Source organism: Hylobates moloch, unplaced genomic scaffold, assembly GCF_009828535.3.
Source record: "Hylobates moloch isolate HMO894 unplaced genomic scaffold, HMol_V3 SCAFFOLD_12, whole genome shotgun sequence".
Lineage (NCBI taxonomy): Eukaryota > Metazoa > Chordata > Mammalia > Primates > Hylobatidae > Hylobates > Hylobates moloch.
Genome location: NW_026652287.1, coordinates 35864720 through 35888763, shown reverse-complemented (window position 1 = coordinate 35888763; position 24044 = coordinate 35864720). Strand labels below are relative to the sequence as shown.

Genomic DNA, 24044 nt, shown 5'->3' with positions numbered 1-24044 from the left:
GTACTTAATTTTTAAACTCTTTCAGAGACGGGGTTTCTCCATGTTGCCCAGGCTGGTCTTGAACTCCTGGCTTCCAGTGATCCTCCTGCCTCAGCTTCCCAAAGTGCTGGGATTACAGGCATGAACCACTGCACCCAACCTTTTTCACTCCCTTAATGAAAACTTTGGATAAACAAAAATTCTTAATTTTGGTGAAATTCAGTTTATCGATTTCAATTTATACATTTTATAAAGTTTATGAATTTTTTTTTTTTTAGTCGGAGTCTTGCTCTGTCACCCAGGCTGGAGTGCAATGGTACAATCTCTGCCCACTGCAACCTCCGCCTCCCGGGTTCAAGTGATTCTCCAGCCTCAGCCTCCTGAGTAGCTGGGACTATAGGGGCTTGCCACCATGCCCAGCTAATTTTATGTATTTTTAGTAGAGACGGAGTTTCACCATATTGGCCAAGCTGGTCTTGAACTCCTCACCCCGTGACCCGCCCGTCTCGGCCTCCCAAAGCGCTGGGATTATAGGTCTGAGCCACCACGCCCGGCCCCAAGTTTATAAATTTTAACTTATAAAGCTCAATTTTATCTTTCATTCTGTAGCTTTGTTGTATATTCTCTTTAAGGAATCTTTCCTCTGAGTTATGAAGGTATTCACCTATGTCTTCTGGAAGCTTTGTTGATAAATAGTTTCTACATTTAGTGATACCATCGATTTTAATTGCATGTTATGATGAGGGTAGGGGTTGAGGTTCATATGTCCGGCCAGCATCATTTATTGCTAGACCATCATCCCCTCTCCCTCACTGGACTGCAGGGGAGTGTGTTTTGTGGGTAAGGTGGATATGCTTCCAACCCTCTCCTATTCTGCTGATTTATTGGACTGACTTAGTGCCAATACCTCACTCTCTTAATTTGATGCAGCTTTTTTTTTTTTTTGAGACAGCGTCTCGCTCTGTTGCCTCGGCTAGAGTGCAGTGGCACGATCTCGGCTCACTGCAACCTCCGCCTCCTGGGTTCAAGCGATTCTCCTGCCTCAGCCTCCTGAGTAGCTGGGACTACAGGCATGCGCCACCAGGCCCAGCTAATTTTTGTATTTATAGTAGAGATGGGGTTTCACCATATTGGCGAGGCTGGTCTCGAACTCCTGACCTCGTGATCCGCCCACCTCAGCCTCCCAAAGTGCTGGGATTACAGGCGTGAGCCACCGCGCCCGGCTTTTTTTTTTTTTTTTGAGATGGAGTCTCGCTCTGTCACCCAGGCTGGAGTGCAGTGGCACTATCTCGGCTCACTGCAAGCTCTGCCTCCCGGGTTCACGCCATTCTCCTGCCCCAGCCTCCTGAGTAGCTGGGATTACAGGTATCCGCCACCACGCCTGGCTAATTTTTTTGTATTTTTAGTAGAGACGGGGTTTCACTGTGTTAGCCAGGATAGTCTCCATCTCCTGACCTTGTGATGCACCCACCTCGGCCTCCCAAAGTGCTGGGATTACAGGTGTGAGCCACCGCGCCCGGCCAATTTGATGTAGCTTTATAGAAAGTTCTGATATCTAGACCAGGAATGGTGGCTCACTCCTGTAATCCCAGCATTTTGGGAAGCCAAGGTGGGCAGATCACCTGAGGTCAGGAATTCAAGACCAGCCTGGCCAACATGGTGAAATCCTGTCTCCACTAAAAATACAAAAATTACCCAGGCGTGGTGGCGTGCACCTGTAGTCCCAGCTACTTGGGAGGCTGAGGCACAAGAAGCACTTGAGCCTGGGAGGCAGAGGTTGCAGTGAGCTGAGATTGCGCTGTTGTACTCCAGCCCTGGGGGACAGAGAGTCAGTGTAAAAAAAAAAAAAAGAAAGTTTTGATATTTAGTAGGTAACTTCTCCAGCTTTATCACCTGTGTTTTTCTAGGTTATTTGCATTTCTATATACATTTTATTTTTTATTTTTATTTTATTAGACACGGGGTCTCACTAAGTTGCCCAGGCTGTAGTGCAGTGGCTATACCCAAGTGTGATCATAACTCACTCCAGCCTCAAACTCCTGGGCTCAAGGATTCCGCCTGCCTCAGTTTCCAGAGTAGGTGGGACCACAGGCACATCCACCACACTGGCTAATTTTTTTTATTTGTAGTAGAGACTACGTCTTACTATTTGCCCAGGCTGGTCTCCAACTCCTGGGTTCAAGTGATCCACCTGCCTCATTCTCCCAAAGTGCTGGGATTGCAGGAGTGAGCCACTGCACCCAGCCTGTCCGCTAATATTATGTTTAAGAGTTCTGAATCTTTTTTTTTTTTTTTGAGACAGAGTCTCGCTCTGTCACCCAGGCTGGAGTGCAATGATGCAATCTCGGCTCAATGCAACCTCTGCCTCCTCGGTTCAAGCGATTCTCCTGCCTTAGCCTCCTGCGAGGCTGGGATTACAGGTGCACGCCACCACACCTGGCTAATTTTTTGTATTTTTAGTAGAGATGGGATTTCCCCATGTTGGTCAGGCTGGTCTCGAACTCCTGACCTCGTGACCCGCCTGCCTCCACCCCCAAAGCGCTGGGATTCCAGGTGTGAGCCACCACACCTGTCCTCAATCTATATTTATGACATTGGCCTTAAGTTCTCTTTCTTATAATGTCCTTTGTTGTCAAGATGATGGTGACCTCAAAATATGTTGAGAGAGTGTTTCCTCTCTTTTATGGCCTGAAGAGTTTGTGTAGGAGGAGAATCATTTCTACATTGGAAGAATTCACTAATTGATGTCTTCTGGACCTGGAATTTTAGTTTTCAGAAAGCTTTAAACTATGGATTAAAAATTTTAAATAGGCCGGGTGCGGTGCATCACACCTGTAATCCCAGCACTTTGGGAGGCTGAGGCAGGTAGATCACAATGTCAGGAATTTGAGACCAGCCTGGCCAATGTGGTGAAACTCCGTCTCTACTAAAAATAAAAAAATTACCCGGCATGGTGGTGCGTGCACCTGTAGTCCCAGCTACTCAGGAGGATGAGGAAGAAGAAACGCTTGAACCCAGGAGGCGGGGGTTGCAGTGAGTCGAGATCGTGCCACTGCACTCCAGCCTGGGTGACAGCCAGGCTCTTATCTCAATAACAACAAAAAAAGGCCGGGCGTGGTGGCTCACACCTGTAATCCCAGCACTTTGGGAAGCCCAGGTGGGTGGATCATGAGGTCAGGAGATGGAGACCATCCTGGCTAAGACGGTGAAACCCCGTCTCTACTAAAAATGCAAAAAATTAGCGAGTGTGGTGGCGGGCGCCTGTAGTCCCAGCTACTCAGGAGGCTGAGGCAGGAGAATGGCGTGAACCCAGGAGGCGGAGCTTGCAGTGAGCCGAGATCGCACCACTGCACTCCAGCCTGGGCAACAGAGCAAGATTCCATCTCAAAAAAAAAAAATTTTTAAATAGTTATAGGACTACTGATGTTTTAAATTTCCTCTTGTGTCAGTTTAGAAGGTTGTATTTATCAGGAATGTGTTCAGTTCATCTAAATTTTCAAATGTGTTGGTGTGGAATTTTTCATAATTATCCTCTTATTATCTTTTTTTTTTTTTCTTTTTTTCCGAGACGGGGTCTCGCTCTGTTGCCCAGGCTGGAGTGCAGTGGCGCGATCCTGGCTCACTGCAACATCTGCCTCCCAGGTTCAAGCGATTCTCCTGCCTCAGCCTCCTGAGTAGCTGAGACTACAGGTGCCCGGCTAATTTTTGTATTTTTAGTAGAGATGGGGTTTCACCATGTGGCCAGTGTGGTCTCGAACTCATGACCTCAGGTGATCCACCCACTTTGGCCTCCCAAAGTGTTGAGATTACAGGCGTGAGCCAACATGCCCAGCCCAGAGAGGTGACATCTTGAGGGGACACCTTCAGGGTGGATAGGTTGAGTCTCTGTCACCTAGGAAGCGCCTCCCCTTTTACCAGTGTATTATCTGGGGTTAGCACAGTGCAAACATGGAGGCCTCTTTCTGTCCCTGTCCAGCCCTGGCTCTGGGAGTGGTGGGCTCGCGACTTAGGCCTATCTGCCTGGTTTCCTGCAGAGCCCCCCTCCATGCGCTTGAAGGCCCGACCCGGCAGCCCTGGTTTTTCCGTGCTTACCTGCAGCGCCTTCTCCTTCTACCCTCCGGAGCTGCAACTTCGGTTCCTGCGGAATGGGCTGGCCGCTGGCACCGGCCAGGGCGACTTCGGCCCCAACAGTGACGGATCCTTCCACGCCTCGTCGTCACTAACAGTCAAAAGTGGCGATGAGCACCACTACTGCTGCATCGTGCAGCACGCAGGGCTGGCGCAGCCACTCAGGGTGGAGCTGGGTGAGGCCCCGCCCAGTGGTGATGCTCCTGGTTTCCCGTTGCCTTGTCTCACTGCTGCGCCAGTCCTTCCTGAGTCTGACCTTCCTCCCCACTGCTGCCACCTCCTTGAATCTGACTGCCTTGAACCTCGCGCCTGTCAGTGCCCCCAAAACCTGATGGCTTGTCCTTCCCAAGGCCGACTGCCTTCCATCTCCTGCTGCTTCTGGCCTCACTGAGTCTGAAGAGCTGTTAACCGCCATGGTCAGTCCTCCCTGAGTCTGACCATTTTCCATCCTGCTGCTGCTGCTGCTGCTGCTGCTGCGGGTCTTCCCGGAATCTGACCATTTGTTGTCTGCTATGCCCGTTCTCACCAAGACTGACCGCCTGCTGCTTTGCTACTGCCGGGGCCCATGAGGCTGACTTCCCACTGCTCTGCCTGCCTCTCCCCACTGCACCGGCACAGCCCCGCCCTGCCGCTGCTGATCCGTTGCCGGTGTGACCGCGGTCGCTCGTGCTGTGGCTGGTTCTTACATCCAACCTGGGGGCACTCTGCCCAGATCACTCGCCTGGCCTTGCCTCTGCCCATCAGACACTTGGTGCTGGAATCTCCAAGGCTGGGAGGGACTGGGACCCCCCCAGTTCTGTGTCCTGACTGGGTGGGGTGGAGGGGCTGCTTCACATCTCACAGCGTTCTCTGGCTGCAGAATCTCCAGCCAAGTCCTCCGTGCTCGTGGTGGGAATCGTCATCGGTGTCTTGCTACTCATGGCAGCGGCTGTAGGAGGAGCTCTGTTGTGGAGAAGGATGAGGAGTGGGCTGCCAGGTGTGGGGCAGCGGGAGGGAGAGCCTCCGAGAGAGGGGCAGAGACCCCAAGAGAGGGGCACACGGACCTGGGAGGACAGAGACCAGAGAGAGGGGGGACAGAGACCAGAGAGAGGTGGAGACAGAAACCCAGAGATGGGAGAACAGAGGTGCAGAGAGAGGGGGGCAGAGACAGAGACCCAGAGACGGGAGAACAGAGACCCAGAGGGGACAGAGTCCAGAGAGAGGTATGGATAGAGGGAGGGGGAGACAGACCCAGAGGAGGGAGGCAAAGATGTAGAAAGGCGGGGGGGACGGAAAATTGGGAGAAGGGGAGACAAAGGCCCAGAAGGAAGGCGATAGAGACTGAGGAAGAGTGTGTGAGACACACACAGAAATGGGGGACGCCAGTCAGACCCAGAGTGCCTCAGAGATTCTTATGACCTCTCCCTCTGTCTCTCCTCAGCCCCTTGGATCTCCCTTCGTGGAGACGACACCGGAGCCCTCCTGCCCACCCCAGGGGAGGCCCAGGATGCTGATTCGAAGGATGTAAATGTGATCCCAGCCACCGCCTGACCATCCGCCATTCTGACTGCTAAAAGCGAATGTAGTCAGGCCCCTTTCATGCTGTGAGACCTCCTGGAACACTGGCATCTCTGAGCCTCCAGAAGGGGTTCTGGGCCCAGTTGTCCTCCCTCTGGAGCCCTGTCCTGTGGTCTGCCTCAGTTTCCCCTCCTAATACATATGGCTGTTTTCCACCTCGATAATATAACATGAGTTTGGGCCCGAATCAGTGTGTTCTCATCATTTTTCAGGCAGGGGAGGTAAGGGAATGAGTCGGGGGACTGAATGGCGGCTGGGCCTCAGATCTCTCCTACAGGTAACATGCTGCTACGGGGGGAACCTGCCAGTTTTATATATCAGGTCATGTATTTTTCTTTTTTTCTTTTTTTTAGACGGAGTCTTGCTCTGTTGCTCAGGCTGGAGTGCTGTGGCGCAATCTTGGCTCACTGTAAGCTCCGCCTCCTGGGTTCACACCATTCTCCTGCCTCAGCCTCCCGAGTAGCTGGGACTACAGGCGCCTGCCACCATGCCTGGCTAATTTTTTGTATTTTTAGTAGAGACGGGGTTTCACCATGTTAGCCAGGATGGTCTCGATCTCCTGACCTCATGATCCACCCGCCTCTGCCTCCCAAAGGGGTGGGATTACAGGCGTGAGCCATCGCGCCCGGCCTAAGGTCACGTATTTTTTTTTCAGACAGAATTTTGCTCTTGTTGCCCAGACTGGAGTGCAATTGCGCGATATCAGCTCACTGCAACTTCCGCCTCCCAGGTTCAAGCGATTCTCCTGCCTCCCAAGTAGCTGGGATTTCAGGCATGCGCCACCACACCTGGCTAATTTTTTGTATTTAGTAGAGACGGGGTTTTACCATGTTGGTCAGGCTGGTCTGGAACTCCTGACCTCAGGTGATCCACCTGCCTCAGCCTCCCAAAGTTCTGGGATTTTCAGGCATTGAGCTACTGTGCCCAACCTGAGGTCATGTGTTTTTAATTCATAACTTTTACAAATGTTTACTGGATGACTGCCATGCCAGGCATTTCGAGGAATTCTTGGCTACTGTCTGACCACCTGAATCCTTGGAGCCCAAGAGGAGCGAGGAGCACTGTTCACTCTTGGAGGAAATGGGATATTTCCTCCGGCCCCTTCTTGATTCTGCTCTTCCTTTTTTTTTCTTTTATTTTTTATTTTTATTTATTTATTTATTTTGAGACGGAGTTTTGCTCTTGTTGCCCAGGCTGGAATGCAATGGTGCGATCTCGGCTCACCACAACCTCTGCCTCCCGGGTTCAAGTGATTCTCCTGCCTCAGCCTCCCAAAGTAGCTGGGATTACAGACATGCGCCACCACACCCGGCTAATTTTGTATGTTTAGTAGAGATGGGGTTTCTCCATGTTGGTCAGGCTGGTCTCGAACTCCCAACCTCAGGTGATCCGCCTGCCTCGGCCTCCCAAAGTTCTGGGATTACAGGCGTGAGCCACCACGCCAGGCCTTCTTTTCTTTTCTTTCGTTCTTTTTGTTTCTTTGTTTGTTGTTGTTGTTGTTTTTGGTATAGAAGTGTTGGAACTTACACCCTCTTTCTTAAACCATCCTGACAAAGGGAAAGAGGGAAAAATACATTTCCCGTGAGGCGTTGGGACTAGAACAGCTGGAGGTGGACGGCAGAGTGCCGCGACGACTGCCAGGAGTTGTAGTTCTCCCCGGCCGCGTCACTGCGGCGTCGCCCACCCACCTTCCCCGGGCAAGCTGCGGTTTCCTTTGTGGACGTGGCGAGGAGCGCCCGCGGCACCCCATGCACTCATTGGCCCCGCCCCTTGAGACGCTCGTGCGAGCTCATTGGGCGGGGGGCGGGGCTGTGCGCTGCCAGAGGCGGGGCCTGACTGGAGAGCTGCCGAATTGGGCACATTTGCGGGAACGCAGAGCGGAGCGTGGAGAGCGGAGCGAAGCTGGATAACAGGGTAAAGGGAGTGGGTGGGGGGCCTCTGTCCAGAGAGGGCGGCTCAGGGCGCCTCGGGGCGGCTCGGGTCGAGGATCAGGGTCCGGACTGGGAGCAATGACGGGGAGCCTGCCTGACCTCTCGCTGGCCACAACTATGCCCTGTACTTTGCGTGGGATGTGCGCCACGTCTCTCTCTGAAATTCCCCCTGGCAGGTCTGGGACCCCTCCTGAGACTCCATCAGAAGGTTCGGTCCTCCCCATAGGTGGCTTTACCTCTAAGCATCCCGCCCTCTTTTCCCCCATCGCCCGCCCTTTTTGAGCCCAAAAGTTTGCAGCCAACTTCCATCTCCCTGTCCTGTCCTAGGTAACCCCTCCACCCCGCCATTCTCCTGTCCCGTGTCTGTCCCCATCCCTGTGACCCCTGACCCCTGGCCTTTGCCACTCCCCAGGGACCGATGATGTGGCGAGCATCGCTTCTGCTGCTTCTGTTGCTACTGAGGCACAGGGCCCAGGGGAAGCCGTCCCCAGACGCAGGCACTCATGGCCAGGGGAGGGTGCACCAGGCGGCCCCCCTGAGCGACGCCCCCCATGATGACGCCCACGGGAACTTCCAGTACGACCATGAGGCTTTCCTGGGACGGGAAGTGGCCAAGGAATTCGACCAACTCACCCCAGAGGAAAGCCAGGCCCGTCTGGGGTAAGACAGACATTCGGTTGGGGCGTGTTCTGAGGTGGGGCTTGGGAGAGAGACGCAGGGGTATTGACAGGGGTCAGAGAAATGGCGTGGACTGAACTTCACTTCTCTGTGAGAAATGAAATTCTACCTTCTCTCCTTGGGAAAAACAAATTAAGTTAAAATTGAGGCCTAAAGAAGACCTTTGAAGCCGGGCGTGGTGGCTCACTCCTGTAATCCCAGCACTTTGGGAGGCCAAGGCAGGTGGATCACTTGAGGTCAGGAGTTCGAGAACAGCCTGGCCAACATGGTGAAATCCCGTTTCTACTAAAAATACAAAATTAGGCAGGCGTGGTGATGGGCATCTGTAATCCCAGCTAACTTGGGAGGCTGAGGCAGGAGAATCACTTGAACCTGGGAGGCGGAGGTTGCAGTGAGCCAAAATTGCACCACTGCCCTCCAGCCAGGGCAACAAAGTGAGACTCTGTCTAAAAAACAACAACAACAATAAAAAAGAGGACCTTTGAGGGCAGCAAAATCTGGGTTAGATTCAGCCCCCTAAGCACTCCTTATTCTTTTGTCCCAGACATCTCCCCTCCCCAAGCCTCAGTTTCCTGCCCTGTAAATGGCAGGACTGGTGTGGAAAATGAGGTTTGGCCTTTAAGGAGCCCGGCCAGGGCAGGAAAGTGGCGAAGCCCTGAGTTTCAGGGTGAGCTGGGTGGAATGGAGGCTTGTCCACCCTCTCTGTCCAGGCCTGAGGGCAGGGGGGCGCAATGGGACCAGCCCCCTTCATCTGTGCATCCTCCTGACACTGATTCAGCCTACAAAGGTTTATCCAGCACCTGCTATGTGCCAGGCACTGCTCTAGGTGCTGAAGTTACCACAGCTAACACATCTGTCCTCCTGAAGTTTACACTGTGGTGAGGGAAACTGCAAGAAGTCAATAAGTAGAAAGTGGATCAAATAGAGATAAATGCATCCAAGAAAGATAAAGCAAGAGAGTCAGAAAGTGTAGAGGGGAGAGGTTGTTGGTGGGGGGGAGTTGCAATTTTTATTTATTTATTTATTTACTTATTGAGATGGAGTCTTGCTCTGTCACCCAGGCTGGAGTGCAGTGGTGCCATCTCAGCTCACTGCAACCTCCACCTCCTGGGCTCAAGCAGTTGTCCTGTCTCAGCCTCCCAAGTAGCTGGAATTACAGGCGCTAGCCACCACGCCCAGCTAATTTTGTATTTTTATTTTTTATTTTTATTTTTGTTGTTGTTGGTTTTGAGATGGAGTCTTGCTCTGTCACCCAGGCTGGAGTGCAGTGACGCGATCTCGGCTCAGTGGAACCTCCATCTCCCTGGTTCAACCAGTTGTTCTGCCTCAGACTCTCTAGTAGCTAGGACTACAAGTGAACGCCTCCACATCCAGCTAATTATTTTTTTCTTTCTTTTTTTTGTTTTTGAGACAGAGTGAGACTCTGTCTCCCGGGCTGGAGTGCAGTGGTGTGATCTAAGCTCATGCAACCTCTGCCGCCCGGGTTCAAGCAATTCTCCTGCCTCAGCCTCCCAAGTAGCTGGGATTATGGGTGCACGCCCCCACGCCCAGCTAATTTTTTTTTTTTTTTTATATTTTAGTAGAGACTGGGTTTCACTGTGTTGCCCAGGCTGGTCTCAAACTCCTGAGCTCAGGCAATCCGCCCGCCTCGGCCTCCCAAATTGCTGGGATTACATGTGTGAGCCACAGCACCCAGCCCAGGCCCGGGTAGAGACGGAGTTTTGCTCTTGTTGCCCAGGCCGGAGTGCAGTGGCGCAATCTTGGCTCACCGCAACCTCCGCCTCCCGGGTTCAAGTGATTCTCCTGCCTCAGCCTTCCGAGTAACTGGGGTTACAGGCATGCACCACCATGCCCGGCTAATTTTGTATTTTTAGTAGAGATGGGGTTTCTCAATGTTGGTCAGACTGGTCTCGAACTCCCGACCTCAGGTGATCCACCCGCCTCGGCCTCCCAAAGTGCTGGGATTACAGGCGTGAGCCACTGCACCCAGCCAATTTTTGTATTTTTAGTAGAGACAGAGTTTCACCATGTTGGTCAGGCTGGTATCGACCTCCCGACCTCAGGTGATCTGCCAGCCTCAGCCTCCCAAAGTGCTGGGATTATAGGCATGAGCCACCGCGCCCGGCTGCAGCTGCAATTTTAAACAGGGAACTTGGAAAAGGCCTCCATGAGAAGGTGGTATGTGGTGTTGAGCCATGTGGGTATCTGAATGAATAGCATTCCAGGCAGACAGAACAGTTAAGTGCAAAGGCCCTGAGGCAGGAGTGGGCTTGGAGTGTCTGAGCAACAGTTCTGAGGCCCATGTGGCTGGAACTCAGTGAGAAAGGGGAGAGAGTGGGAGGTGAGGGCAGAGAAGGAGCAAAGGGGTTCAGCATGGTGGTTCATGTCTGTAATCCCAGCACTTTGGGAGGCCGAGGCTGGGGGATCACTTGAGCCCAGGAGTTCAAGACCAGCCTGGGCAACATAGTGATACCCCGCCTCTACAAAACAAATACAAAAATTAGCCCAGCATGGTGGCGTGTGCCTGTAGTCCCAGATACTAGGAAGGCTGAGGAGGGAGGATCACTTGGGCCTGGGAGGTCAAGGCTGCAGTGAGCCAAAATCATGCCACTGCACTCCAGCCTGAGCAACAGAGCAAGACTTTGTCTCAAAAAGAGAGAGGGCCAGGTACAGTGGCTCATGCCTGTAATCCCAGCACTTTGGGAGTCCAAGGCTGGCGGATTGCCTGAGACCATGCAAAGGGGGTCAGATCATGCAATACAAAGCCTTTTAGGCCACGATGAACATTTAGGCTTTTCTCCAATTGAGAGTAGAGCTGAGGGAGGACGTGAGCTGACTTAGGTTTTGAGAGAATCCTGCTGGCTGCGAGGTGGGGAACAGACTGTAGGGAGCAAGAAGCAGGAAGCCCAGTGAGGAAGCCACTGCAATAGTCCAGGTGGAAGACAAGACAAGATGGTGGCCAGATCAGGATGGAGACAGTGGCGGTGGTCCCCAGGACTGCTGGCTGGGAGATTGTGCTTGGATGGGCATGCATGAAGGAGAAATGGAGGAAGAAGGGCAGTGACAGGTTAGCACATTTAGCTTAGCACTAATGGCAATGCCAGGCATTGTCCTAAGTGCTTTATTATTGTTATTATTATTATTATTACTATTATTTTGAGACGAAGTCTCGCTCTGTCTCCCAGGCTGGAGTGCAGTGGCGTGATCTCGGCTCACTGCAAGCTCCACCTCCCGGGTTCACGCCATTCTCCTGCCTCAGCCTCCCGAGTAGCTGGGACTACAGGCACCCACCACCATGCCTGGCTAATTTTTTTGTATTTTTAGTAGAGACGGGGTTTCGCCGTGTTAGCCAGGATGATCTAGATTTGCTGACCTCATGATCTGCCCTCCTCGGCCTCCAAAGTGTTTTTTGTTTGTTTGTTTGTTTGTTTTTGAGACAAGGTCTTCCTCTGTTGCGCAGGCTGCAGTGCAGTGGCACGATCTCGGCTCACTGCAACCTACGTCTCCTGGGTTCAAGCAATTCTCCTGCCTCAGCCTCCCGACTAGTGGATATTACAGGCATCCACCACTGTGCCCGGCTAATTTTTGTATTTTTAGTAGAGACGGTTTCACCATGTTGGCCAGGCTGGTCTGGAACTCCTGACCTCAGGTGATCTGCCCACCTCGGCCTCCCAAAGTGCTGGGATTACAGGCGTGAGCCACCGTGCCCGGCCTATTATTGTTATTGTTATTTGAGACGGAGTCTCGCTCTGTTGCCCAGGCTGGAGTGCAGTGGTACTATCTCGGCTCACTGCAACCTCCACCTCCCAGATTCAACCAATTCTCCCGCGTCAGCCTCCAGAGTAGCTGGGATTTCAGGTGCGCGCCACCACGCCTGGCTAATTTTTGTATTTTTAGTAGAGACGAGGTTTCACCATGTGGGCCAGGCTGGTCTGGAATGTCTGATCTCAAGTGATCTGCCTGTCTTGGCTTCCCAAAGTGCTGGGATTACAGGCGTGAGCCACTGCGCCTGTCCTGTCCTAAGTGCTTTACATGGCCTAACTCATTTATTCTCCACAACCGCCCTTTTAGGGCAGGTACCGTTTTTTTCTCTCCATTTTACAGAGGGGTAACTGAGACACAGAGAGGTTAAGTCACGTGCCCACAGTCACACAGCCAGTAAGAGGAAGTGGCTGGATTTGGACCTAAAATGTCTGGCTGTGGAGCCCAAGCGCTTAACAACAGCAGGAACCTCAGAGAAGGGTGTGATTCCGGGGACAGAGTCGGGCCCTTGACAGACTGGAGCAGAGACCGCCTGGTGCGGGAGGTGGGGCGGTGACTCAGGCAGGCCTGGAGAGGGCTCTGCTGTCTCGAATTTTCGACCTTAGGGAGAGGGCCGCGGGGGTCTAGGGACGGTGACAGGGAGGAGGGCTCCATGTAGTCTCTGTTAATTAGAGATTGGGAGAGGACCGGCCTGGCAGGGCATCACCAAGGGAGAGGAGAGGGGCCCGGGAACTGACAGGCGTGGCCCGAGAGAAGGGGAGAGATGGAACCTAAAGTGGCTTGACATGCGACGGGGAGGGGCACAGGAACCCGGAGGAGCATGGGGAGCGGCACAGGGAGACTGAGCCCCCACAGGGAGGACCCCGGTGATGGTCCTCGGGCAGTGCCTGATTCAGCCGGGAGCAGGCAGGGGAAAGCCACGGGGCGCAGCACAGGGCAGGGCTGGAATTGACACGCGCAGCCTGGTAAGGGGGCGGGGCATGGGGCGGGTCGGGGCCTGAGACAGCGCGGGGGGCGGGGGGGGGGATCGGGGGTGTGGCCGTGGCTGTCTGGGTTCAGAGTCAATCTTGCAACAGGGCTCCCTTGGCAAGGGGCGCAGTGCGACGCCGCGCTCCCCTTCACCACCCCAGCTCAGCCCAGCGAGAGGTGCAGCACGTGCAGGCCGAGGGCGGGGCCGGCGCGGAGAGGGTGGCCCTGCATCGTAGTAGGTCCCTCCCCCGCAGTGCTCCCAGGAGGCCTGCTCGCTCTCGAGAAGGGCCTGACTCGACTCGGGGGTGGACCCTAGCCTGAGGGGTAGGGTCCTCCGGTGGGCTTGGTCCCGAAATTGACACGCGCCCCTCCCCAGTTCGCCCGCGGACCGTGGACTGTATTTTTAGCCCCGATACGAAGTGTCCCAGGGGGCGTGGCCCGTGCGAGGGGCGGGGCCTGGGGGAGGGACCAGAGACTGACGTGTGCCCGCCCCGGCTTGCAGGAGGATCGTGGACCGCATGGACCGCGCGGGGGACGGCGACGGCTGGGTGTCGCTGGCCGAGCTTCGCGCGTGGATCACACACACGCAGCAGCGGCACATACAGGACTCGGTGAGCGCGGCCTGGGACACGTACGACACGGACCGCGACGGGCGTGTGGGTTGGGAGGAGCTGCGCAACGCCACCTATGGCCACTACGCGCCCGGTACGCGGCGAGCCCCCGACCCTGCTCCCCATACACCGTGACCCTGACCTTCTAGACCGCCTCATTCTGAGAACCCTGAACCCATTTACCCAGAGTCCCTGGCCCCTAACCAGGCTCTTTTAGGAGCCCATCACTATGAGATCTTCAGTTTCTCACCTCTGGCTTCTCTGTTTGTTTTTCGTTTGCTTATTTTCTGGTATTTAGCTGCATGCTTCAACATGAAGTCACAATTAGGTGCTAAAAGCCACTGAACGCACCCAAACAGGGACTTGAACCCTGGGCCCTCAAATTAAAAGTCCAATGCTCTACCAACTAAACTACCCAGGTTCCCTTCAGGGTTTTCATTCTGGGACCCACCACCTCTATGACAATATGACTAGGGTACTTGAGATCCCTGGCCAAGGACACCTACTTTCCATGCCTTGTCATCCTGACCCCTAACCTCCGTGACCTCTCATCCTGAGAACCCCAAAGCCAGTTACTCAGCCCCTGACTCTCAGATCCCTGCTTTCTGTCCCAAGTCCCAGCCTCAGTGCCCCACCCCCTGCCACACACACAGCCCTCATTCTCTCCCTCCTCTCCTCTCTGTCCCTGGCCCCAGCTTCCCCGTCCAGCCTGTCCTCCACAGGGCTGGGGGGGGGGGCGGTCTTCACGCCCAGCACTGACTCTGCCCCTCCCTCCCACTCCTGGGCCCCCAGGAGACAGTCCCACCCCTCAGCCGGGACGTTTCCACCTGTAGCTTTGTTTTTCTGCATTTTCTGCACCAAATGGATTTTCTGTAGTTTTCCTGAACTCACCACACTCTTCAAACCTCTACCTTCTGCCCATATTGTTCCCTACAGTTACAATGCCCTTCCCCTCCTCTCGGTCAAGCCATCTCAGTCCCTGTAAGCTACCCCATCACAGCCTCAGTCTGGGGCTAAAAGGGCCACTGTCAACTCAAAGTCCGCTATTCCTGTCTCCACACCCTTGGATCAGTTATTTCTTCTCTCTGAGAATCGATTTTTGCATTCAGAAAGTAGAATACATGGAAAAACCCACTGTACATGCTTTTTTGTGATGATTAAATGCAATGTTGTACATAAACAGCTTAGCATATAATCTCTCACAAGTTAACTAATTTATTGTGTGGATGTAATATGTTATGTAGCCTGGGTGCCATGGCTCACGCCTGTAACCCCAGCACTTTGGGAGGCTGAGGCGGGTGGATCACGTGAGATCAGGAGTTAGAGAACAGCCTGGCCAACGTGGCAAAACCCCGTCTTTACCAAAAAAAAAATACTTAGCTGGGCGTGATGGTGTGCACCTGTGATCACAGCTACTCTGGAGGGTGAGGCAAGAGAATCACTTGAACCCAGGAGGCGGAAGTTGCAGTGAGCCCAGATCACACCACTGCACTCCAGCCTGGGCGACAGAGGGACACTGTGTCTCAAAAAAATAAAAATAAAAATAAAAATATATATATATATGGCTGGGCACAGTGGCTCATGCCTGTAATCCCAGCACTTTGGGAGGCTGAGGCGGGCAGAACACGAGGTCAGGAGATCGAGACCATCCTGGCTAACACGGTAATAACCCCATCTCTACTAAAAAATACAAAAATTAGCCGGGCATGGTGGCGGGCGCTTGTAGTCCCAGCTACTCGGGAGGCTGAGGCAGGAGGATGGCATGAACCCGGGAGGTGGAGCTTGCAGTGAGTCAAGATCGTGCCACTGCACTCCAGCCTGGGCGACAGAGTGAGACTCTGTCTCAAAAAAAAAAAAATATATATATATATATATACACACACACTAATAATATGTTATATAACGTATTATATACTTATATAATATATATACAAATTATATATAAAGTATCGATATATGCTTTTTTTTTTTTTTTTAGGGAGTTTTGCTGTTGTTGCTCAGGCTGCAGTGCAGTGGCGCAGTCTCAGCTCACTGCAACCTCCGCCTCCCGGGTTCAAGCGATTCTCCTGCCTCAGCCTCCCAAGTAGGTGGGATTACAGGCATGCGCCACCATGCCTGGCTAATTTTGTATTTTTAGTGGAGATGGGGTTTCTCCATGTTGGTCAAGCTGGTCTCGAACTCCCGACCTCAGGTGATCTGCCCACCTCGGCCTCCCAAAGTGCTGGGATTACAGGTTTGAGCCACCGCACCCGGCCTACTTTTTTATTTTTTTTTGAGATGGAGTGGAGTTTCACTCTTTTTGGCCAGGCTGCAGTGCAATGGCAAGGTCTTGGCTCACTACAACCTCATCCTCCTGGGTTCAAGCAATTCTCCTGCCTCAGCCTCACGAGTAGCTAGTACTACAGGCACCCACCACCATGCCAGGCTAATTTTTGTATTTTTAGTAGAGAACGGGTTTCACCATGTTGACCAGGCTGGTCTCGAACTCCTGACCTCAGGCGATCCACCCACCTTGGCCTCCCAAAGTGCTGGGATTACAGGTGTGAGCCACTGTGCCAGCCTTCTAAATTTTTTTTTTTCTTTTTTTTTTTTTGAGACATAGCTTCCCTCTGTCACCCAGGCTGGAAAGCAGTGGTGCAATCTCGGCTCACGGCAACCTCCACCTCCCGGGTTCAATCGACTCTCACGCCTCAGACTCCCGAGTAGCTGGGATTACAAGCGTGCCCCACCATGCCCGGCTAAGTAGTTTTTTAGTAGAGATGGGGTTTCACCATGTTGACCAGGCTGGTCTCGAACTCCTGACCTCAAGTGATCCACCAGCTTCAGCCTGGGATTGTAGGCGTGAGCCACCGCGTCCAGCCTACTGATATATACTTATTATTAACTCCACAGAAATCTTTGTACCCCAGTAGGATTTACTTTGTCTTTGTTTTAACCTGCTTGGCGTTTCCTCCATTAAAGCTCATCTCACTGAGACCTGTCCTTCCCCAGGTGAAGAATTTCATGATGTGGAGGACGCAGAGACCTACAAAAAGATGCTGGCTCGGGACGAGCGGCGTTTCCGGGTGGCCGACCAGGATGGGGACTCGATGGCCACTCGTGAGGAGCTGACGGCCTTCCTACACCCCGAGGAGTTCCCTCACATGCGCGACATCGTGATTGCTGTGAGTGGTGGCTGGGAAACCTTGCCCCCCACACCCTTCCGGGGACCCAGGCTTCCAGTTCAGGTCCTGCTTCCCAGCACCGACCGGGGGGGCAGGCAGTCACCTGGCTCTCCAGCATCTTGCCGGGAAAGCCAGGCCGCAAACACAGGTCAGAGGACAGTGAGCTTTCCCACCTCCACTCTCAGACCACTGGGGTCTGATTTCTCCTCGTCTGGCCTCCCCCTGTGCTCGCACTTGGGGTCCAGGCCCCCAGCCTTCCCTCAGACAGCCACTGTGCCCCACCTTATACAATTTCTTTTCTTTCTTTCTTTTTTGTTTTGAGACATAGTCTCCGTTGGTTGCCCAGGCTGGAAAGCAGTGGTGCGATCTCGGCTCACTGCAACCTCCACCTCCCGGGTTCAAGCAATTCTCCTGCCTCAGTGTCCCGAGTAGCTGGGATTACAGGCGTGCACCGCCACGCCTGGATAATTTTTAGTAGAGACGGGATTTCTTCATGTTGGTTGGGCTGGTCTCAAACTCTCGACCTCAGGTGATCCGCCCGCCTCAGCCTCCTAAAGTGCTAGCATTACAGGCATGAGCCACCGTGCCCGGCCAATTTTGTATTTTTTTCTAGTTGAGATGGGATTTCACCATGTTGGCCAGGCTGGTCTTGAACTCCTGACCTCAGGTGATCTGACCACCTTGGCCTCCCAAAGTGCTGGGATTACAGGCGTGAGCCGCTGTGCCTGACCCCAAAATGTGCTTTGCTCTATAGAAGAAGGCTTTTTTTTCTTTCCTTCCTTTTTTTTAAAAATTATTTTATTTTATTTTATTTTATTTTATATTTTATATTATTTTATTTTATTTTATTTTATTTTTATTTTTATTTTTTTTTGAGACAGGGCCTCACTCTGCTACCCAGACTAGAGGGCAGTGGCTCGATCTCAGCTCACTGCAACCTCAAACTCTTGGGCTCAAGTGATCCTCCCACCTCTGCCTTCTGAGAAGCTGAGACCACCAGGCACAAGCCATCATGTCTGGCTAATTTTTTTTTTTTTTTTTCTCAGAGGGAGTCTCGCTCTGTCGCCCAGGCTGGAGTGCAGTGGCACGATCTCGGCTGACTGCAAGCTCTGCCTCCTGGGTTCACGCCATTCTCCTGCCTCAGCCTCCCAAGTGGCTGGGACTACAGGCGCATGCTGCCATGCCCGGCTAATTTTTTTTTTAGTAGAAACGGGGTTTCACTGTGTTAGCCAGGATGGTCTCGATCTCCTGACCTCCTGATCCGCCCACCTCGGCCTTCCAAAGTGCTGGGATTACAGGTGTGAGTCACCACGCCCGGCCATGCCTGGCTAATTTTTAAATTTTGTGTAGAGACAGGGTCTCGCCATGTTGCCCAGGCTAGTCTCGAAATTCTGGGCTCAATTGATCCTCCCGCCTCGGCCTCCCAAAGTGCTGGGATTACAGGTGTGAGCCACCGTGCCCAGCCCACAGTCTTATAGTGAATGAGTTTGGATATAAATTGGGGAACAAAAGTCGTTTTGCTCAAGAAGGGCACAAAAACAAGGAGCGGAGGTGTCAAGTGTGTCAGAAGACCCCCCAAAGTGCACCATGTTCACCCATAAAGCAGAGGTAGGTTCTAGGCTCTGCCAAACTTAAAGGAGCTTCTCCCCTTCCGGGGTGTTTGCTGCGGCTTGAGCAAGTTATTAGGGAACCAGGACAGCTTTCCTTGTGAGCAACAAACCTGTGCATTGCTGGACACTGGGGCCTCCGGGCTCTCGCCCTGTAAATGCAGGTAGTGCCTGTATGATGACAACATCCCAGAAAGCCTGCAAATGTCCCACATGCTGCCTGTTGAGATTGCTCTATGCCTGCCCCCCACAGCTGCCCGGAGCTAAATTTCCAAGAGAACCTCTCACTCTTACACCAGGGGTCCAGCTTCCCCCAGGAGCCAGGGTCATCGGCCCCCAGCCTCAATGCCCCTTTCTCCCCCAGGAAACCCTGGAGGACCTGGACAGAAACAAAGACGGCTATGTCCAGGTGGAGGAGTACATTGGTGAGTGGACCCCAATTTCTTCTTGGGATGCCTGTCCTCTCTCAGGCATGGGCAGGGTTGGTGGGGCAGCCAGAGGTACATCACCCATCATCAGAGAGCAGTGGCCCTCAGACATGGGGGCAGGGGCACTCACTGCTTGAGTTCATTTAGCCACCCAACATTTATTGAGCACCTACTGTTTACCAGACACAAAAAGCATCTATGGAGCACCTGCTGTGTGTCACGCCCGGGAAACACTTACTGAGCACCTACTGCATATGGGTGGTTGCGTCTACAGCAGACAATAACACAGACAAAGTCCCTTCTTGGGGGTCTAGAGTTTCTTTTTTTTTTTTTTTTTCTCAGACAGAGTCTCGCTCTGTCGCCCAGGCTGGAGTGCGGTGGCGCGATCTCAGCTCACTGCAAGCTCCGCCTCCCGGGTTCACGCCATTCTCCTGCCTCAGCCTCTGGAGTAGCTGGGACTACAGGCGCCCGCCACCACGCCCGGCTAATTTTTTGTATTTTTAGTAGAGACGGGGTTTCACCGTGGTCTCGATCTCCTGACCTCGTGATCCGCCCGCCTCGGCCTCCCAAAGTGCTGGGATTACAAGCGTAAGCCACCGCGCCCGGCCTGGGGGTCTAGAGTTTCTACAAAATCAAGGCTCAGGGGCTGTGTTTAGTTGAGGATGGGGGTCAGGAAGCTGGTCTTGAACCTGCATCTGCACAGCAAGCACTGTGTTTCCTGTTACATGGGATGTTGGGGGGACCCTCACAATACCCCCTGAGTTCTGAGTTCTCCCTGGGCCCCTGCCACTGTCCCTGACCCTAGTGGGCAAAAAATTTAGTCAAAGAGAAAGCTAACAAGGAATTTTTTTTTTTTTGAGACAGAGTTTTGTTCTGTTGTTCAGGCTGGAGTGCGGTGGCATGATATCGGCTCTCTGCAACCTCCGCCTCCCAGGCTCAAGAGATTCTTCTGCCTCAGCCTCCTGAGTAGCTGGGATTACTGGTGCCTGCCACCACACCTGGCTAATTTTTGTATTTTTAGTGGAGATGGGATTTCACCATGTTGGCCAGGCTGGTCTGGAACGCCCGACCTCAGGTGATCTGCTCATCTTGGCCTCCCAAAGTGGTGGGATTACAGGCGTGAGCAACCAAGCCCAGCTAGGAATTTTTTTTTTAAGTTTGAAAACATTGTTTATTCTTTTATTTTTTTCTGACCATATCCTACACGAGAAAACATTTTTCTTTCTTTCCTTCTCTCACTTTCTTTCTTTCTTTCTGTCACTCTCTTTCTTTCTTTCTGTCTATGTGTGTGTGTGTGTGTCTCTCTTTATTCAATAGAGATGGGTTCCCACTATATTGTCCAGGCTGGTCTAGAACTCCTGGGCTCAAGCAATCTTCCCACCTTGGCCTCCCAAAGAACTGGGATTACAGGCATGAATCACCACACCTGGCTGAGAGAACATTTTTATATTTTTTTCTTAAGAGATGGGGTTGGGCTGGGCGCAGTAGCTCATGCCTGTAATCCCAGCACTTTGGGAGGCTGAGATGGGTGGATCATGAGGTCAGGAGTTCGAGACCAGCCTGGCCAAGATGGTGTACTAAAAATACAAAAATCAGCCGGGCCTGGTGGCAGGAGTCTGTAATCCCAGTTACTCGGGAGACTGAGGCAAGAGAATCTTTGGAACCCGGGAGGCAAAGGTTGCAGTGAGCCTCAATCGCACCATTGCACTTCAACCTGGGCAACAAGAGCAAAACTCCGTCTTAAAAAAAAAAAAGAGATGGGGTCTTGCCCTGTCGCCCAGGCTGGAGTGCAGTGAGGTGATCTTGGCTCACTGCAGCCTTGACCTCCTGGGCTCAAGGGATCCTCCCACCTCAGCCTCCCAAGTAGCTGAGACTCCAGGCCCAGTGTGGCCTCTGGAGATATTTCTGGTTGTCACTTTTAGAGGGGAGAGGATGCTACTGACGTCTCCTGGATGGAGCCGAGGAATGCCCCTGAGCATTCTCCCGTGCACAAGACAGGCCCTGACAACAAGGAGGTCACAGGCCCCAGATGCCAGCAGCTGTCCCCATCTCTTTTTTTTTTTTTTTTTTTGAGACAGAGTCTCGCTATTGTCGCCCAGGCTGGAGTGCAGTGGTGTGATCTCGCCTCACTGCAGCCTCCGCCTCCCAGGTTCAAGCAATTCTCTTGTTTCAGCCTCCTGAGTAGGTGGGATTACCGGCGTGCACCACCACGCCTGGCTAATTTTGTATTTTTAGTAGAGATGGGGTTTCACCATGTTGGTCAGGCTGGTCTTGAACTCTTGATCTCAGGTTTTCCACCCGCCTCGGCCTCCCAAAGTGCTGGGATTACAGGCGCGAACCACCACTGCACCCAGCCTATCTTCTCAATTACTTCATCCCATTAAGACTTCATCTTCCATTCCTCAGCTCTACGAGGCAGACACTCTCACTATCTTCCATTATACAGATGACACCTGAGGCCCAGGGGGGTTGAAGGGATCTGCTGAAGACAATGGGAAGAGGCAGGGCTGGGATTTGAACCTTGGTGTTTGGGCTCTGGCACCTATTTCTTAACTCCTCCCCAACCAGTAACATATCAAAATGTATAAAATTGAGGTGGGCGCCATGGCTCACGCCTGTATTCCCAGCACTTTAGGAGGCCAAGGTGGGTGGATCACTTGAGGTCAGGAGTTCAAGACCAGCCTGGCCAACATGATGAAACCCTGTCTCTACTAAAACTACAAAAATCAGCTGGGCATGGTGGCAGCTACCTGTAATCCCAGCTACTCTGGAGGCTAAGGCAGGAGAATCACTTAAACCCGGGAGGTGGAGGTTGCAGTGAGCTGAGATTGTGTCACTGCACTCCAGCCTGTAATCCCAGCACCTTGGGAGGCTGAGGCAGGTGGGTTACGAGGTCAGGAGTTCGAGACCAGCCTGGCCAAGATGGTGAAACCCCGTCTCTACTAAAAATACAAAAATTAGCTGGGCGTGGTGGCACGCGCCTGTAATCTCAGCTACTCGGGAGGCTGAGGCAGGAGAATCACTTCAACCTGGGAGGCGGAGGTTGCAGTGAGCTGAGATCGTGCCATTGCACTCCAGCCTGGGCAACAAGAGCGAAACTCCATCTTAAAAAAGAAAAGGGGATGGGGTCTTGCCCTGTCGTCCAGGCTGGAGTGCAGTGGGGTGATCATAGCGAGACTCTATCTCAAAAAAAAAAAATTTTTTTGTAGAAACAGGGACTTGCTATGTTGCCCAGGTTGGCCTTGAATCTTGGCCTCAAATGACCCTCTTGCCTGGGTCTCCCAAAGTGTTGGATTACAGTCATCACTGCACCTGGCATATCTGTCACCTGCTAACTGGCCAGAAACATCCTCACACGTTCCTCCTGCAGGACATTGCTTACTATGTGCCAGGCACTGCCTTGCCCAATGCACACACTACTTCACGTGTGTGTCAATGAAATCAATCAGGCAATCAACCAATCAAATGAATTTCACCTGTAACATAAATGATTGCTTGTAAGTCAGGTTTTGTTACTAATTCCATTGAAACAGAAGAGGACGCTGAGGCGAGAGAGAGGGTAGTGAGTTGCTCGAGGGCCTGGTTCAGGAAGTATCAGAGCCAGGATCAGCCCCCAGCTCCACTAGACCCCCAGAGCTGCCCCTGACCTTGTCCCCTCTGTCCCGGCCCCCAGCGGATCTGTACTCAGCCGAGCCCGGGGAGGAGGAGCCGGCGTGGGTGCAGACAGAGAGGCAGCAGTTCCGGGACTTCCGGGATCTGAACAAGGACGGGCACCTGGACGGGAATGAGGTGGGCCACTGGGTGCTGCCCCCCGCCCAGGACCAGCCCCTGGTGGAAGCCAACCACCTGCTGCACGAGAGCGACACGGACAAGGTGCAGTGACAGGGCCACGGCAGGAGCGAGGGGCTGGTGGGCATTGCGGGCCAGACTCCAGAAACAAACAAGACCTGGGCCTGGAGCTCAGGGTCCCTTTTAGGTGGGATAAAGAAAGGGACAGAGAGAGAGGAAAAGAGAGGGGGCAGAGACCCAGAGAGAGAGGGGGTCAGAGACCCACAGACCCAAAGAGAGAAGGACAGGGACCAAGACGGGGGACAGATTCAGAGAGAAAGGGACAGAGGCCCAGAGAGAGGGGGGGAGAGATACAGAGAGGGGGAGACAGAAGGCGACAGAGACCCAAAGAGAGAAGGACAGGGACCAAGACAGGGGGACAGATTCAGAGAGAAAGGGACAGAGGCCCAGAGAACAAGGGTCCCAGAGACTTCGGGACACACTTGGATGCAGGGAGGGCTTTCGAAAGCAGGGCCATGTTGTCCTCTCTGAACCCTGACCCTCCCTCCAGGACGGGCGGCTGAGCAAAGCAGAGATCCTGGGTAATTGGAACATGTTTGTGGGCAGTCAGGCCACCAACTACGGCGAGGACCTGACCCGGCACCACGATGAGCTGTGAGCCCCGCGCACCTGCCACAGCCTCAGAGGCCCGCGCAATGACCCGAGGAGGGGCCACCGTGGTCTGGCCCCCTCCCTGTCCAGGCCCCGCGGGAGGCAGATGCAGTCCCAGGCATCCTCCTGCCCCTGGGCTCTCAGGGACCCCCTGGGTCGGCTTCTGTCCCTGTCACACCCCCAACCCCAGGGAGGGGCTGTCATAGTCCCAGAGGATAAACAACACCTATTTCTGACTGAGTTTCCCAGCCCAGACCCAGGGACCCTGGCCCCAAGCTCAGACTCTAAGAACCGCCACCAACTCCTCCAGCTCCAAATCTGAGCCTCCACCACACAGACTGAAACTTCCCTGGCTCCAGCCCTCTCCTGCCTGGCCCGGCCTGGGACACCTCCTTTCTGCCAGGAGGCAATAAAAGCCAGCGCCTTGACCTTGTGTGTCTGTGTCTGTCTGTTGTCTGCCTGTCTCTATGAAGGGTAAAGGGGCCCTGGAGACGGTTTGGGGGCTGTGACTGGGAATTGGGGGCTGAGGCATCCAATAAGGGACCAGGCATTTGAAGGAGGGGTGCTGGGTGTTGGAGGGATTGGAGTGCGTTCCTGGGTATAAAACAAACAAAAAAAATTGGGCCAGGCCCGGTGGCTCACGCCTGTAAGCCCAGCAATTTGGGAGGCCGAGGCGGGCAGATCACGAGGTCAGGAGTTCCAGACCAGCCTAGCCAACATGGTGAAACCCCGTCTCTACTAGAAATACAAAAATTAACCAGGTGTGGTGATGGGCACCTATAATCCCAGC

General features: G+C 53.3%; 2 protein-coding genes and 1 non-coding gene across 5 annotated transcripts in view; 2 read left to right on the top strand and 1 right to left on the bottom strand.

The window, feature by feature from the left end:
* FCGRT (Fc gamma receptor and transporter) overlaps positions 1–5946 on the top strand; it is an 18832-nt gene extending 12886 nt beyond the window's left edge. The window contains exons 5-7 of one of the 2 annotated variants that reach the window (XM_032169191.2): positions 4014–4283; positions 4967–5083; positions 5528–5946. In XM_032169191.2, coding sequence (XP_032025082.1) covers positions 4014–4283; positions 4967–5083; positions 5528–5637 — 497 coding nt within the window. In that variant the 3' untranslated portion in view covers positions 5638–5946. The remainder of the gene's footprint in view (positions 1–4013; positions 4284–4966; positions 5084–5527) is intronic. The other variant, XM_032169192.2, reaches the window with a different exon arrangement.
* Positions 5947–7415: 1469 nt separating this feature from the next.
* RCN3 (reticulocalbin 3) lies at positions 7416–23678 on the top strand. 2 transcript variants are annotated; one of them, XM_032169203.2, is made up of 7 exons: positions 7416–7578; positions 8008–8255; positions 13507–13709; positions 16607–16779; positions 18751–18811; positions 22488–22603; positions 23154–23678. In XM_032169203.2, exons 2-7 carry the CDS (start codon positions 8014–8016, stop codon positions 23259–23261), a joined length of 903 nt encoding a protein of 300 aa, XP_032025094.1. In that variant the 5' UTR covers positions 7416–7578; positions 8008–8013; the 3' UTR covers positions 23262–23678. The 2 variants fall into 2 exon arrangements, with proteins under 2 accessions (XP_032025094.1, XP_032025093.1); XM_032169202.2 differs by having other exon boundaries at positions 7424–7578; positions 22488–22687.
* Positions 13964–14036, bottom strand: TRNAK-UUU (transfer RNA lysine (anticodon UUU)). The gene has a single exon. It is a non-coding gene; the product is annotated as a tRNA-Lys (tRNA).
* Positions 23679–24044: the final 366 nt, after the last annotated feature.